The sequence below is a fragment of the Thunnus thynnus genome, chromosome 19 (genome assembly GCF_963924715.1).
Source record: "Thunnus thynnus chromosome 19, fThuThy2.1, whole genome shotgun sequence".
NCBI classification, from domain to species: domain Eukaryota; kingdom Metazoa; phylum Chordata; class Actinopteri; order Scombriformes; family Scombridae; genus Thunnus; species Thunnus thynnus.
The window spans coordinates 8,984,117-9,001,385 of record NC_089535.1 but is presented as its reverse complement, the minus strand read 5'-3'; the positions used below and the strand labels follow the sequence as shown (position 1 = coordinate 9,001,385).

At 41.4% G+C, this 17,269-nt stretch overlaps 1 protein-coding gene across 16 annotated transcripts in view; it reads left to right on the top strand.

Annotated features, from left to right (window-relative positions):
- LOC137171244 (disabled homolog 2-interacting protein-like) overlaps positions 1-17,269 on the top strand; it is a 149,323-nt gene that overhangs the window by 91,730 nt on the left and 40,324 nt on the right. Inside the window, exon 1 of one of the 16 annotated variants that reach the window (XM_067575140.1) lies at positions 6,682-6,830. The exons of the other annotated variants lie outside the window; for them this stretch is intronic. Coding sequence (XP_067431241.1) covers positions 6,808-6,830 — 23 coding nt within the window. The 5' untranslated portion in view covers positions 6,682-6,807. Of the gene's footprint in view, positions 1-6,681; positions 6,831-17,269 lie in introns of those variants that run through there. 16 annotated transcript variants of the gene reach the window in all.

Below are 17,269 nucleotides of genomic sequence, written 5' to 3'. Positions count from 1 at the left end.
TTGCTTCTCTCTATCAGTGACAATGCAAGGGAGGCTGCTCTCCTGTGCACACACACACACACATTACTACATCCAGCGTTAATTCAGGATACTCAGTCATTATTATATAATTGCTTTAACTCCCAAATGGCTTTCATTCATAGTATATTTGATATTAAACACCAGAGACAGCGATGCAGGGATGGGGTTTTTAATTGTGAGTGCTGAACATATCCTAAATGTAGCAACATCACACAAAGCTGGCCTGTGTGACGGAGGGCAGCCAGCTAACACAAATCAGATGACTGGGCCATGCTGTGAGGTCAGCCGCTGATTTGGACCGGCATTCACAGTCCTAGTTGTATGTTGGAGGCAATTAGCAGTTTGAAGAGGCGATTGTGGCCCAAGGATAGGAGTGTTTTTGGAGCCTCACAAAGCAACAGCTCATTCCATTATAGAAACATCATGTTGTCTGCATACGGAAGGATGAGATGATTGGAAAGGCTACTCTCGGTGGTTAGTCATCGTTTCGTCAAGGCTCCAGTGAGTAAGTATTTGTAATCTGCTATGCTCTAATATTCTTAGCTATGTCGTTTTAAGAAATTGTATTATGTCTACCAGTACAAATTAAGATGTCAGCTGCCAAGATTTATTTACATTTTATTTAAATGCATTTCTGGATCATGATTTAATGTTTTTTTTCACAAATATTCATGGTCCAGTTAATGCACCACACACACACACACACCATATACAGTTGCAGCAGTAATCACATAAACCGTACTGTACACGCTATTTGCATGCATGACATTATACAGCAACCACACATGGAGAGTTAATTAATAGCCTAGTTATTTATTTTTATGCATTACTCATTAAAAAGATCAACAATGAGGCTGTCAGCGGCTGTTCAGGCTTCCCTGCCACATTATGAAGGAAGAGTTAAATAGTTTCCGTCGCAGAACAGCATCTAACCAAACAATTATTTTCCTCTGAGGTAGCTTCACAGGAGAAAGTCATCTTTGGTTTAGTAAACACATAAATGATAGTTTGATGGTTTTTCTCCTGCTTGTTTACTGCAGTATGCAGATACGTTGCTGTGAGAGAGCTCAGCTGGTGGTCCTCTTGTTTGTAGCCTGCTGTCGAGCCCTCCAGAATAAAACAGAGCTCGACTTCTACATATTACGCTACGAGCATTTGTGTCAGTCTGTGTTTGTATGCAGTAACAGTGTGATTCCTGTTTTTTTTTTTTTTTTCCCCTAGCCTCGGGTAGTGCATCTGCTTGCATGCATGTGCAAATGTTTTTTTGCGCAAATTGATATATGTGCACATATTGTATGCAGATATGCATATGTTTGAAGCATGTGGGTTTAGTGTGTTCCAACAATCCTGTTTTATGACAGGTCTTGCTAACCAGTAACCTAGAGAAAGTCATTTTTACAGACTTACAGTAGATATGCAGTTGGAGCAAGAGGGAGAGGTGGTTAGAACAAACATGAAGTGGAGAAACATGGTGGAAAAGAGGAAGCAATTTATGCCCCAATATGTTGTGTACCAGTTCATTCTGGGTGACTAAACCTGTTATGCAATATTCATTCACCTTCCAGGATGTTGCTCTCAAATTCTGCTCTTGGACTGAACTTATGTAATGTACAACTTTCATCTTATGAAATTAAACACAACGGTAAATATAATCCAATCCCTTTATAAGTACGTATGCACGAAAAGGGCAAAAATAAAGCTTACCATTGTACAGTATCTTTCTGCTACTCCTTCCCATCTCTCCGAGTCATTCCGAGTGTTTTGTCTCTGTGTAATTACTCTGTCATAGATCATCTCTGTGATGTCCATTGATTTACTGAGAGCTGATGAAGTGGAGCAGAGCATTTGATCAGACACATGTAGAGGGAGAGAGGGAGGAGCGAGCCAGCGCCGCACCCGGGGGCTACTCGACTGGGGGGGTCAAGAGGTCTTAACCATTGGCGGTTTAGAAAGGGAGGGGGGAGAAACAGCCACAGGTTAACACTTAATCAACATGACCACACAATCATGAACATCCAAGAAAGTATTGCTCACGGCTAGTATGTGTATATTTTCTAGAAACAGCTATCTAATTCAAGCTTTTCTTAATTTTCCAATGTATTATATGCAGTTTTAATGTGCAGTGTACATGTTTGGAGCAGTAATAGTTAAGTTTCAGTGCATAGTGGTTTTTGTATCAGTTTTTGCATCAGATATTCAAAAACTTCCTGTATTTTAATGTACAAAAGGCTGCTTATTGGGCAGGCCGGACACCTAGAGCAGCCACACAAGAGAAGAGAGTGGAGAGTGAAGAGAGGAGAGGTTGACGTCTGCCGTCCAGAGACTATATTAGTCAGTAACGATTGATCCAATACGGTTTTTGTAGTAGTTGATCATTCTTGTGACCTTATGTTAGCGTTGGCGATTTAGCTTAAATTAGTTAACATGCTTTGCTAGACTCTGCACCTGCTAGCTAGAAGGTTGTTGATTAGGTAGTAGTGATTGCCTGAATGCTCTTTCTCCATGTTTGTATTATTCAGTGCTTTGTTTACATGCCAAAGTAGTTACACTGTATTAAGATTATGCAATTATTAGGGGTTTAAGATTTAGTGCATATATATTATACAGTATATATGCTGCTCTATGTATTGTATATGATAGCTTGCACAATGTTATTGATTTCTCTTTTCAGCACTGTACACACATAACCACACCCATGTTGTTGTACTGTTGCTCAAGTTCATTAAAGTCTTAAAGGGAGATAAGTCTTTTGTGTCTGCGGTGTAACAGACACACCTGGAGCAAAGTTTTGGAATGAGAACCAACCCTACAGGATAAGTTTTATACAGTCCTTTGTTGTAGCCCTCACTAACAGGTTTGTGTAACACATTTTAAATGCTTTATTTAAAACCAAACAATCACATTCAAGCATAAAGGATTCACTTTAACACACACAAAAACACATTTAGGCTGGTTTTGGTCAAAATAATCAATTTGAGAAGGATTTAAAGTGGCAAATTAAAATGTAGCATGAAAGAAAGAGAGAATGACATGCCTTAATTTCGAAAGGCTTGCAATCAATGAGTTTAACGCTTTAAAATTTGTGATGTGCGTCAGCAAATCAGAGGTTGGAATATCAGCTAGCCTGCCATCGCCTTTGTGAATGAAAAATGGTTCAAGCGGTTTGCATCAAAGACATTCACTAACATTATCCTGGATCTCCTCAACCCTGCGTTGCCTGCCTGGGAGAGGATGAAAGAGGAGCATATGCTCATGATGGGGCAGCGATCTGCGTTGTCAATAATTGAATCACTCATTCGTTCTCTGCTAGCCCCGAAGGCCGTAGCGCACAGTCAATAGGATCAACAGAAGAGGAGAGCTCTCAAGCAGCGGTCCTACATGTCTTCTTCTGTCCTTCCTCTCTCATCCTGATATCTCTGTCTTTATATCTTTCTTTCACAAAGACAAAACCCCACTGGAGAGCCGATGTCGCTGTCGAAGTCACTGATGTCACAATGATAGATATAGCATATTCCTCTGTGCCATAAACCTCCTGGTTGGGTAACCTGCAAAAAGTAACATTTATATTAAATCACAGGCAAAAATGAACAAAAAAATCAACAAGAGAAGGAAAAAATCAAATAAAACAAATTAAAATAAAGCATCTAAACCAGTTGAATAATAATGCCCATGACACAATCTTTAACCTCTCAATTCACATCCGGTTAAGCAATAGGAAGTCACTGATGAAACAGCAATGTAGGCTAACAGCTAACGGATCACAAAGGCTGACCTGAAAACAAAAACAGCCGATGGTGAACACAACATTGTGGACATTACATCATCGAAGGCCGAGTTGAACGTACAGGTGAAATTTGGTGTGATCAGAGACTGTGAGAATAACATTGTGGCTTTGCTGCTTGTAAAAAGTATTAGCATTTGATAGCCACAAACTAGGACGGAGAGTATTGAGGGACAAACAACAGATTGTTGGTTTTGGTCTTTTCATAGCTTTTGTTTACAATATGAAAAATGTATAATAATGCTAGCCCTATCCTTTGTTTTGTCAAGATATTTCATTACATTGATGCAAACATTCTCAAAATCTAATATTATACAGCCATATTATATAATATACAGTATAATACAACCAGAGATATTAAAGGGATGGTTATCTCGGTATTTACGGTATAGCAAATCTTTCTAGCATGGTATGTATTGTAATTTCCCCCCAACCCTACTACATATAAGAGAGATTACATTTTTAAATTTAACAGCAGAGGTGTCTAATGAAACTTAATCACTTCCAGGCCAGATTCAGTGCCGTAGCAGTAAAACGTTATTATTCTTGATCTTGCAGTCCTCCTCATTGCAGTAATATTAATATTCTCTCTACTTTAGTCTCTGGAGTGTTGATGTGAGTTGCATTTGCCCTTCTCGGTCTTGTCAGTCTCTTCATTTGCTCCTTTCTATCTTTATTTCTCCCTCTGCCCTCCTCTTCCCTGCCCTCTATCAACATCTACTTGTCCAACGTGTCTCTTACCCTCTCTCTCCATCCGCCACCCACCTCTCTCTCTCCGCAACACAGACTTGTGGAAGCTTGCCTGGAATGCACTGTATCCACACGACTACTCTCCTCCGCTCCCCTCCCTCCCTTTTCTTTACCTCTGTGCAGGCAGGTGGTGCTCTACTAAGCAGGTTAGTGGTTAGCAGGGGAATAACTTCTCAGAGGCGAGGCCTCTCAGGGACTGCCTACAGACAGACAGTTAGCAGAGAGGGCCCCCGTCTTTCCAACCCTCTCTCATGACCCCGTGCTGTTGCCGTCTGCTGCTGTACACTTGGCTCATGACCTCGTGCATACCCACCCACACGCTCCTTGGCACGATTTGACATGGATTTTTCTCACAAAATCACATGGAATACAAATGCATTTCTCTTTGTGTGTGTGTGTATGCACGGAAAGCTTGTTTCCACACATTAACGCACATAAACACATGCAAAATGTAAAAAGTCATGCAGCCACATGACTCATAAAGTACAGAAGACCATTGTTTGAAATGCATTTTCCTGTGAATAATGAAGATTTTGAGATAGCCTTTCTGCATTCCCCTCCTGCTACAGTGATTACAAACATATACCATTGATAGAATAGCCTCGCCCTGTCCCACATTATATTTGGAAACAGTCACACTCCAAATAACTCAATGAGGTATGATATTATCGCAACCCAGACCAGAGGAATGAGGAAATCCCCTTGAGTATTTAGTCTCCAGGCTTTGCTTTGGCTTTGTAGTTAACCTTTAACCAGCCCAGTCTCCACGACAGCAAGGCACGCAGGTCTGTTTATTTTTGATATGAGCAAGCAACTGTAGTCTATTGCATTCACTGAGGTGAGCGAGTACATCAAAACCTCCTCAGGTTTCACCTCCCGAATGATATTTATAATGTTTTGGAGCTGAAGATCCTGTCCACCTTTGGGGTCTGAAGACCTTTCCGCTGCTGAGTTAACAATTCATTCCATTGTTACGGTAGGCGACTGCTACCAGCTTTTACATAATGACGTCTATGTAATATCTGCAGACTGTTTAATGATTGAGCTCAACTATTCCCCCGTCGTCCAGGAAGCTTTTTTAATAAGAAATACTGAAACTGGTGCATGTCAAACTGGACCTGTTTCCATATTATAATTTCACAGGCAATGACTGGCGTTTCTGGGGCTTTTGGCTTTTTTTTTTTTTCGGAGCTCAAACATCAAAGTGTGTTCTGACAGCGTGTCTCAGCTGTGACATCAGTCTTCCCTTACATGGACGCCAGCTGTGCGAAAACAACTATACGATACATCTGGTAGTTCCTCCCTAAACCTGGCTGGCCTCATTTTCTCCTCTTCTCTCTCACTCCCTCATTCCCCTTTTTTTTGGCCTTCCTCCTTTTTTTTTTTTCCTCCCTTTTCCTGGAGTCCCTCACCCCCACAGTCCAAGGATCCAGCAATTTTCCCACAGAGCGTGGTGCTGAAGGCTGAGCCATTGTTTCCTGCTACAGGGAAACAGGGAGGGAGGGAGGGAGGGAGGAGGCAGGCTGACTTCCTGGCTGCCAGCTCGGGGTCTATGTCAGTGTGAGAAAAAAAGCAAGGGGAGACAGATCTGATGATGACAGAGCAACTGTATCACAGGGACTGACACTTCAGCTTTAACGATATAGATTTTTATTATATTTCTACAGTGTGTAGCACCTAAATAACTTCATAACAAGCTGTCATCCTCTTCTCTTTGTCACCCTTTTGTGGTTTAATTTTATATCCCTCTATTAAGAGCAAAGACGGTAGGAGTCAGCTCTGACCTTTAATATAAGTAGCACAGAGATGGTATATCTGACTCCAACTTACAAAAAAGCTGCACACTTGAGCACTAATTTGCAGTAGGATATATTTGATAATTTATTATGTTTACATTAAAGTATTCTCTTATAAATAGAAATATTTCTAACCACCTCTACCTTCATAAATCCATGGCACGATAGGGTTTACGCATTACTTCATAGCAATATAATGTTCCCTCGGAGTATAGGCAGGCTCGTCCTATATAACAGCGCTGTCTTTTTAAATGAGATGTGGAGAGGGGTGTGTTCGTAGCAACAGACATCCTTTGGGAGCGGTGTGGTGTAACTCAGAGGGCAGAGGCTCCAGCCACGTTCCCAGAGACTCAAAAATAGTCGGGAAAACACTGAGACCAGCCACTAGCGAGGAATGCGACCCAAAGAGAAGTCGTGCTTTTTAAGGGATCCAGCTCGGAGAGGTTCTGCTGCTGGACCATGTTTCACATATTCAGTAGATCGTAAGTGTCATTTTGTTTTAACGTTTTATTCATGTAACTTCTGTCTTTGCATCCACCCTCACGGTTCACTGGGGACTGTGCAGTGTGGCTTTGAGTAACTATTTTTTTTGCTTGATAAAATGCCATAAAGTACTTTCTGTCTGAGTTTGGAATGTATAGAAAGGTCAGGATAGTTAATTAAAAAAGAGGAAATATTGCAGTAAAGCTGAATAGTTGGAGAGGAAGGTGCTGAGAGAAAAAGGAGGACACGTTCAGACTTGAACATGAAAACTATTCAGTGCCAGAGGCAAATCTTGGCTTTAGAGTGCAAATAAGATGTCAGTATTGACAGCACTCTCTACAATTTAGAGGCAATTATGTGCTAAAGCAACCTCACCTGTCTACATCTGATATTAATAAATATAAAAACCAGAACAAAATGGGAAAGGTTGTGTTTTCAAATACCTAGATATTGTATTTGCAGTCAAGAGTTTTTTTGCCGTGTTGTGTGGGAAGAGAAGTCTCTGCCCTCTTTTTCTCCTTGTGAACTTGAGTGTTTGCCTGTTTCTTTGTCCAATGCCACGGGGGTGTTTGAATATTCAGGTCAAGAAGTGAAAAACACACACTTCCTCATCTCCTCTACTTCTTTTGCACATATAGTTCATCAGTTCCCCAAGCACTTAACAGTTACGCAATAGTTCAAGAGAAAAAGCTTTCTTGCTTGTAACTAATTTATGGGGTTTTTTTTTCTCAATTCGTGCCACACAGATCGGAATGATAATTATACATTTTTTGGATGCAGTATGGTTTTTCTTTTCCTTGCAAACGTACAGCGGTATCATGGAAGCTTACACACATGCACATTAGCACATGAGCACAGATGCACACACACATACACCATTTCTCTGACCTTAGCGTGCCATAAGTATTCTCAGCCTCACGGTCAAGGCTGAGTCATACCTGCTAATATGTGACTTGTCTTGCCCCTAATAGTTAATTATTGTCTCTGTGGCGCTGTCTGGTTAAAGCATACTTCTAATTCCACAGCTGGTGTAATAAAATGACAAATCGATAACGGCCAATGAGGAAGAAGAACAGGAAAAACTCAGAGTAGAATAGATCTATTGTGTGAGTGTATATGCTATTGGAGGGTGTTAGTAATACGACATATATACAGTGTGATATTTCACTGATTCACGCCATGAAATTGTCTTTTCTCCTGCTTTTTTTCTAATAAAGTCAGGTTATAACATGAAAGGGCAGCTTCTCAAACCCCCTCTGACACCTCGGTGCCCTTCAGGGTTTGACAGTAAGGCTTGCTGGATGGCCCGAAGCCAGAGGATAAGTCAGTTAATTGGACAGAGATTGGCCCAGTTAGGCCAGCGTTTTTTGCACTATCCCCCTGTCTTACTATGGTGATAACTATATCATCTTTGCCTCTCTATCTTCTACTCTTCTCTCTGCTGTGGTATTTCAGTGCAGAATTTAATGAGTGCTTATGCTGCTGTGTAAGTACTTTGAATTACAAAGCGAAAAGTAAAAAAAAAAGGTGTTTCTTTTGTTGTAAAAATCCATTTCCTTAGGTTTGAAATAATGAATAGAACCTGACCCGTCAAGGTTGTTTGTTGGCAAGTTTCAAAGCGGGTTGAGGTGGCTGATTTTTAAAAGCGTCTATAATTATCACAATTGCATACTCAGGAAGCAGCCATTGTCTAACACATATTTCAGAAAGTCAGATATCTGATTTATTAAGAACTGATTAATGTCCCTGCAGTATGGATGAATCAGTTATTCATATTTGTATATATTGTTTAGCAGTCAGGTTGCTGCTGTGTATTATAAAATGCGCAGGTGGCACAAATTTAACAAAGAAACAATAGCTACAGAATATTTTATTTATGTTTTTTGCTGATGAAATAATCAATCTCTGGCCCAATGACCTCACCATTCCCACATTCAAATTATTATTCATAGTGTAAGTTAAGTAAAAGTTTTTGTTTTTCCTCAACTTTGGTAATGAAGTTATTTAGGACAGAGATTTTAAAAAAATAGGAATAAAGTTCTTTTCAGTTCTTCTGCTCAGTTGATAGTTAGATAGATAAATGTTAGAGTTCTTCAAGTCCGTCTTGAATGCCCATCTGTACACTAAAAGAGTTATTGGTCACTGCAGTTGTTCCTAATGCAATTCCACGGTAAGAGACGGGGGACAAAATTAGAGCTGCAACGATTAGTACAAATGTATATTTTCTGGTTTCTTGGGCTTCCTTGGGCTTTGGGAAACAGTAATTGACATTTCTCACCACTCTCACAACTAATCAATTGATAATTGTCAGATTAATCGATAATGAAAATAAACCTATTAGTTGCAGCACTAGACAAAATCCACAGTCCTCTCTTAGTGCAAACTGTCAAGCTAATATGAGGCCTTTTGTTCCACCAGACATCATTTCTGATGTCTTGCTGAGCTACAGTGGAGGGCTAACAACACAAACAGAGAGTATTGTACTAAAAATACAGTAACCTTTGAAGATACCCGTCTTTCAACTTACATACGGGCATGCGAGTATTGTTTGTAACATTTTGAACTTATCCTTTAATGTCTTTTAAACTATTGTAGTGATGCAAACACTTATATATATATATATATATATATATATGCTTGCTCTGTAAATACTGTGTATTACATTTCATTGCGATAAATAATTCAGCGGTCATATGTGAGGCGTTACTGTAACACAGTTTCTAAAGGCGAAAGCATTTTAAAGAACACGCTGTATTTTCTTCTTCTGTTCCTCCCATTTCTGGCAGCGTGGTGTGTGAATGTGTGTGTGTGGGTAAAACTGTGCCAGGCAGGGACATGAAGTCGCGAGACAAGAGTATTCCACCGGGCTGTATGACAAAAAACAAATTGTGTTTATTCATCATGAAGCCATTTTCAATCAATTATGCATTTTTTTTTCTCGCATGTTACATAAAGTGCATTGTTTAAATCATCAATATACCAATCACACTGATGCTTGACTTCCCAGAAGACCATTAGTCATTTATATGACATTTGACCTTTCTCCTCTGTCCTTAGCTGCTACTTAAAGAGTCACTCATTAGTGTGACCTTTAACCTCATTATAATTTCCCTGTCATTGCAATGTTTGGACAAACAGCCACAGGCAGACATTCATTGGATGTAACACAGTCTATTGTACTGTAGAAGCTACATAATGTGCTCCGATGACCCTTTGACTCTTGGCTCTTAAAACTCAATAAGAGAAATAAGATGATTGAAAAGGATTCGCCACATGTTTGACATCCTGCAGAGTTTGGCACAAAGTAATACCCCGATGAAATCATCCCGAATGTTAAAAACTTAACCGTCCGCACAGATCATCACAGGTAATTGGCATGCTAAGTTTCGCAGCTGCTAGCGCGATCTTCTGCATCCAGCGGTTATATTCGCGGCCAGCTGTTCTGTTCTCTTTCATTCAGCACATGACTTCAGAGCCAAAACCCCAGCCCGTCCCCCTTGCTCCACAGCAGCTCTTCAGCGCTCCGTATTGGTCTCCTGTAGTGAGTGTCCTAGCAGATGTTACACTGAATTACCTCCCAGCCTAGCAGGGAGGCGGCTCTCTCTCACTGTAATCAAGCTGTGCATGCGTGTGTATGTGTGTTACTAGACAGCCTGGCTCAATGGCTGTGTTAGCTCTTCCAACAGTTGTTCTCCAACCACCTGATCTCAGTTACCAGCCAAGCTTTCCCACAATGTAGCGCGTCTGCCAGCGCTCTGAGTCAGGCATCCCTGCAGACTCCTAAAAAAGGGAAGGAGCTTTTAGGAGATACCAAATGCTAAAGCTAGCTCCGTCCTTTCCTGTGTATGTGTGTTTCTTTAGCGGGGAGGGGTGTGTGCGTGTGTTTGCATGTGCCTCATTCTTGCCTTTAAAAGCTTCCTTCCTCCCTGTAAATGAAAGGCCGTCTTTGTGCGGCCTAGAGGACTCCCTCTATACTTTGAGCTAATGTGCGCCCCCATCTATAGGTCCCTTAGTTTTCTTCACATAAGTGGTCACACCATAGCTTCAGTTTTTTATTCCCTCTTGTTTGGTGCATTGATGCCCGGGGGCAGCGTGTCTCTCTTCCCTCTTTCCAGCGTAATCTCTCTTTTGTCTTGTATGCATTAGACCGCTGGCAGTGCGAGAGCCCAAAGAGCCGAAACCATCAACCAGCACAGGTGCCGCAAAGCACTAATGCACTAAATGTGGAGCAACATAGATATGACTGTGCCCGCTCATCTATGTTGCCCATCTGTCTAAATGAACATTTTTGCTTCTTTTTTTTTTTTTCTCCTTTCTCTGTCATTGTTATCGCTTTCATAGCCATACGGCACAGCCAATCAAGACTCACGGAGGTCACGGATGGATGAGCAGAAAGGGAGCTTTTTGATTTAGAGTGTCAGTCTTGATGTGATGTGTGGAAATTTTCCTCTTAGGCTTATCGGCAGAGGGACCGGTAGCGGAGGCCGTCACATTAACTGCTGCATCTCAAGCTCTCTTCCCCATCCATCTCAACCTGTCTCGGTCTCCGGAGATCATTCTCTCTCCAGCAGTGTGTCTGACTTTGACAGTGAATGAGGTTTGCTCTGCTGTTCTGTTGACTGGATCTTCTAGCCGTCCTGATTGGTGTTTGGGCTCCAAGGCAGCCACATGTCAGTGGTTCAGCTCACACATCCACCGTTCTGCACCAGCAGCAACTGACAGGATCCCCCTCGTCTCTCTCCTTTGCCCCTTCTCGACTACACTTCTTTCAGCCTCTCGCCATGGGCCAGACATTTGTTTTGTTTTGTTGTCTATATTCTCTCACTACCCATCACCCACCTGTTCACTTCGGCGCAGATGACAATCGACAGATGGCGAGTTGATGCACAAAAAACACTTTTTTTTTTACAGGATTACTAAATCCGTTGTCTTTCTGAGGTACAATTCTGAGTCTATATGCAGCAAGCTGCTCTCTGAGCCGATAGTGCCTCATTATTCATGCTGAGCACTGAGAAACACCAACCACATCTGCTTGGATCAAATGAGCGATCAGGCCCGTGACAGAGCACTCCGCAATGTGACAGACACTTAGTTGTTTCATCGCGGCCTGTGGTCCTTTCCACTGAGTCAGCGACAAAGCAGTGGGAATAATGGACACTTCATTGTGTGAGGCTTGATGCATGAATAATGGTTTATTTGTCCGGTTGCCTGTCTCTGCAGTGCATGTGTTTCATAATCAAGCTTGAACAATTACTGTGTGATTATGTGTGTGTGTGCGTTTTTCTGTTAACTGTGATGTTTTTTTTTTCCGCTTTGATGTTGGAGTTAGGGCTCAGGTGTTTACAGAGCGCTCGGTGTTGCCGACCGGCTAGGATTTTTTCGATTTTAAGCACCATCTCCAAGCCAAGCCAGCTGTTAGGAGAACGCTGCAAGGACAAACATGATGAAAACTTTGCAACCTCGCCCTAAGTACACTAAACCACCTGTCTATCCACTGCGCCGCAGTTCTTTCCAAATCATCTCATCTGGTTTCATACCTACATGTTGGCCAAGCTCATTAAGGCCAGAGTTGTCTCTTAACACTGTAAAAGGAGAGATTCATGCTTGTGCTCGGGCTTGCATCGTGGAAAACATGTTAAGATGTTGTAATGATATACAGACACTCTTAGTGAGTTGTTGCCTCTAGAACTGCTTTTCAAAATATATTCCCTCATTTTTGATGATGGTGGTAGAGAGTGCTGTCTTACACATGGCTCCGAAATCTCCCATAGGTGTTGAATCGGGTGACAGACTGTCATCTGTGAAGCCCGTAGTGTATGATTCACATCGTTTTCATACTCATCAAACTAGCCAAGGACCCCTCAAACCTCGTATGTAGCCATCTGCATTCATTATGCTCCTCGACTCATTCATTTAGGTTTTTTTCCTTTAAAATGACATTATATCTATATTGCAGACTATCTGTCTTAAGTCGATTAGTTTTATCCTCCATAGGAATACTGGCGCTGGCTCTCCTTACAGTACATCCCCTCCCCCTAATGTTTACTAGCAAAAAAATCATTTTTGCAACATTTTGACCTTGCAGGTACTACCAGCCTCTCCTTCTCCTTCACGTCATGTTTACTCTCATGTGTTTTATTCGACAGAGAGAATTGTGGCTCATCAAAAGTTAACAAATAATTGCTGTGCCAGTCTGTAAGTGGAAATCGAAACGATTGGTGTAAATGCCGGTGTAAAGGCAAAGCAAAATACTGTGTAAACAAAGTGCAGGGCAGTAACCACAGTAAACATTGTTAGCAAGAGGACTTCATCAGGGCCACTTAACTCTTAATTTTAATACTTCATTTTGTTTTTATGTTGTCAGAAGCTTTAGATTTGGTCATTAGAGCAATTACGCCTGTTGTTTATTACAGTAACGTGAGTTGAAGCTCAGAACAAAGAGGCTGTTATTTCCTATGTGAAGATTAGCACCTCTTCACATGGACTTTAATGTGCTGTTGTTGTTGTACATGTGATTGTTACGAAACAGCGCATACTCTCACAGGATGTAGAGTTTCAGAGTGCCGTTATTTGGATTTGCAGTACATTAATTCAGCCTATCTTGAGCTATCAGTACAAACATAGTCCCCTGTGGTGCAGCCAGCTAGCCAGCAAGTCAGTGTGTTAGAAGTCTAAGTGCTCTGACGCCTATATGGGCCTGAGGTTTCAGACTATATCAGATCCCAGACAGGCTATCAGATGAACTCTCTTTACAGGATGCAGAGACAAAGCGCACTGGGTGCAGCCCAGACACACTCAGAATCCATTACTCTGCTCTACTCTCCCCGGCACTTACTCCTAACTGAGTTTCTATTGAACCTTAGCAGGGCACAGAGCGTCTAGTTGTCAGACCGTGCTGATAGGATTTGGCCTAATGCAGTGACATAAATTCCAAAATAGTGAACCTACGTTTACTTCAGCAGCCAACTAAGTGTTCAGATGATGAAAATCTCAATGTAAAAGATAACTCAGCACCACTGAAGAAGATCTACTTTATTTAACTGTGTTGCGGCATGTGGCCTTCACCGAGCGAAGAGTTATCGAGGGCATTTTCACTCTTCATCCCTACTCCTTTCAAACTCGTTTTTAAGTTTTCATCTTGTGCATAAAAAAAAACCGATGGGAGAATTCTGAAATATCCCCAGAAATCTTGCAAAAAAAAAAGATTCTGCAGTTGACTAAAGTGGAAAAGTTGGCATACCGAAAGAGGAACAACGTCAAAAAGGCTGACAGAAACAGATTTGACTATCACTATCACTGATAAAAAACCACCGCAGCTACAAATGCCATTTAGTTGGGAGGCAGCAATGAAATGCCATGATGTTACTGGTGCTCCATTAATTATGTAACCATGTCACATCTTTTTAAGTGTATTTACATAAACATACCTAATGGAAACACGCACCAATTCACACTTATCTTGCTGAATTTTCACTAACTTTAATGGAAAATAAATGAAATGCAAAACACACTCTTCACACAAGCAGTCCCTTTATGTGTCCAGATATAAGGCATTATAGATACAGTATGAACTGTGCTCTTTGCAACATCACCTGTAATTCTTTACAAAGACTGTTCCTTATGGCTTGACCTTTTTAATTATGTATTTCACTACAGGGATGTATATAGTTGGGTCTGCGTATAGAAGCTGTATAGAAGTTTCTGAACTGTCAGATACCCGTGTATCTCCTGCATAACATCTGAAATATTTAGATTGCCTGAATGAAGTCCAGAAGATGAAGAGGGATAGATTGATCGGTCGCCAAGAGAGGAGACAGGAGATAAACAGAGAGCGAGAGATAAACAGAACACTGAAAGAGGAGCGAGCGGGGATGGAAAGAAGTGTACCAAAGAATCCACCTAATATAAACTAGACCTCCCACCTCAGGTAAACACTGAACGAGAGAAAGAGAGGATAGAAGGGAAACGCAGGAAGAGAGTATCGGAGGATTGTCAAGGACAAAGAAGGACTTTTGCTGAGAATAGAAGATGCTTGGGGGGGGGGGGGGGGGACCAAAGAATAGAGAAACGAGGAGACGAGAACAGCGAGCCCTTCTTGTAATGCGAGTTGTTATTTGCGGTGGCTGACATGAACAGTGTGTCAAAACGGGTGATATAGAAGTTATGAGCAGATTTCACACGCCAGACAGTCTCTCATTGTCATTATTACAAAGTGTCCGACCAAAAGGCTGTAAATTACACGTTACAGTACAATTTAATACAGCGCCATACAGATGACAGGCAGCATTATTATTCATCAGTTCGTACTTTCACAGTCTCCCACCATCTCCACTGACACTAATGTTCTTATAATACGATATGCCGAGAGAAAAAGAAAATCATAATAGAAGAATAAAATATATTTATTTTTGAGATTGGATTCCTCTTTCTGTAGCAATTTCTCTGTACTACATGCGGGAAATTACTCCAGAGGAGCTGCTATTGGCAAGCCACTCTGGCAGCATGTTCCAGTCCATTTTCACAGGAAAAATGCTTACATGCTTCCGATTAGTTGTGGCTAAATGTTAGAAATGTGCTACTAGTTAATTAAAATGTCTGATAACATTTATTGCATTGTACCTTTTCTTTTTTTTTTTAATGAAAGAAACACACAGCTGATCGACTACTACACAGAGAGTTGTGAGTTGTGTTCTGGTCTGCTGGGGGCCGGTTGTACCAACAGGGCTTACGCCTGGTCTTAAGCTGAGTCGATCGTAACTCGGTGTTCTATGTCCTAACCTGATAGGCCTAATACGCCGGTTGCACCATCTAGGCTTAAGCCTTCTTCTCTCTAAGACCGGGCGTAAATCTTACGCCTAGTCAGGAGCAGGCGGAAAGTCAAAATCTTTGCCTTGCTCTGTAAGTCTTTCAACTTTTTCCATATATCATTTTCTGAACGAAGGCTGCTCAAGTCCGAACAATAATTCACGGCCTCCGTTATTTCTCTTCAAGTCAACTGCTTCTTCTTATTTTGTTATTATTTTGGACTGCTTGGCAGTCAGCTGGCTGTACAGCTCTATTAATTTTCTTATCTAAATGTCTGTGAAATTGCCTTTTCTTTTTCTTTGATCTTCCATAATGTTGCCGCAAATTAGAAATGATTACCTACAAATTAGCAAGACAGAGGAGATTGTTAACAATGTATCCTAGCAACACGTGTTGCTAGGCAATTGCCATAGTCTTATGGGCATTCACATGGACGCGCAAGACCGGGCATCGTTAAGACAAGGCTTAAGTTTGGTTGGTGCAACCGACATAAAGTCCATCCTAAAGACTGGTCTTAACAAACACCAACTTAGCAGTTAGGACCAGGCTTAGTAAAGACCAGTTTGTTCAACCATCCCTGAGCTCATTTTATATAAATGTTTCCCTCAATTAGTCTGTTTGTGAGATGTAGAAACATCATCATGCAGGTTCGGGGTCTGTTGACCAAGGTTCACATATAAGGTTCTCATCCCTTCCTGTCTCCACAACAGCACATCCCACCAGAAAGCCCCTGTTTCCGCTCCTCTCCGCTCACTTGACTCGCTCTCTGTTCTGCCCAGTACCCAGTCAGCCAATCACAAAGCAGATCTAGATGCAAAGACGCTTCCTCTGCAGCTGTGCTTTGGCATATAGTAGGAGCTAGTAAAACTGGATTCTCATTGCAAAGCTATCCTTGAGGTGTTTGCACATATGTTTTTTTGTTTTTTTCGTTGTATGTTTTTTTCAGAGGGTAAAATGTGCCTCTGTGTGTGTGTGTGTGTGCGTGTGTGTGTGTGTGTGTGTGTGTGTGTGTGTGTGTGTGTGTGTGAGCAAGAGAAAAAAAAGGGGCATAGAGAGTTGAGATCATTGTCTACTTCACATTGGACAGAGGATTTAACAGTAAAGCTGGCTGACTGTACAAAGGGCCGCATGCGGTCACTAATCTTTCATTACGCCTGCTGCATTTTTTTTTTTTTTTTTTTTTTCCTGGAATGCTCTTCTTTTAGTCCACAGAAAAGACGTACAGTGCACACACACTCACACAAGCTCACACGCATACATGGGATTAGTGTGTAAGCCCTCCATAGAGGGCATTATTAAAATAACGTTCTCACTCATTACACTAGTAATTGAACCCCTGTCTTCTTCATCCTGCCAGTGTGTGAGTGTCAGGGGGTAATGTTTATGTCACTGCTTACATCCCCCACTAGTATATTTAGCTTTTCATCCTCTTATGACTGTGAGGCTGACTGGACGACGGGGTAAGGTTGATGGTTAATGGAAACGCAAGAGCACAGAGGGCTGGTGTTTGACTCTGTATGTGACCTAAGATGACTCACTTTTAGTTCTCTTTATGGCATGTTTGGAGAATAATTTAAAGGATATGGCTGGCCATTTTCTATATTTTTCTTATTGTCAACAAATCAACAATGAA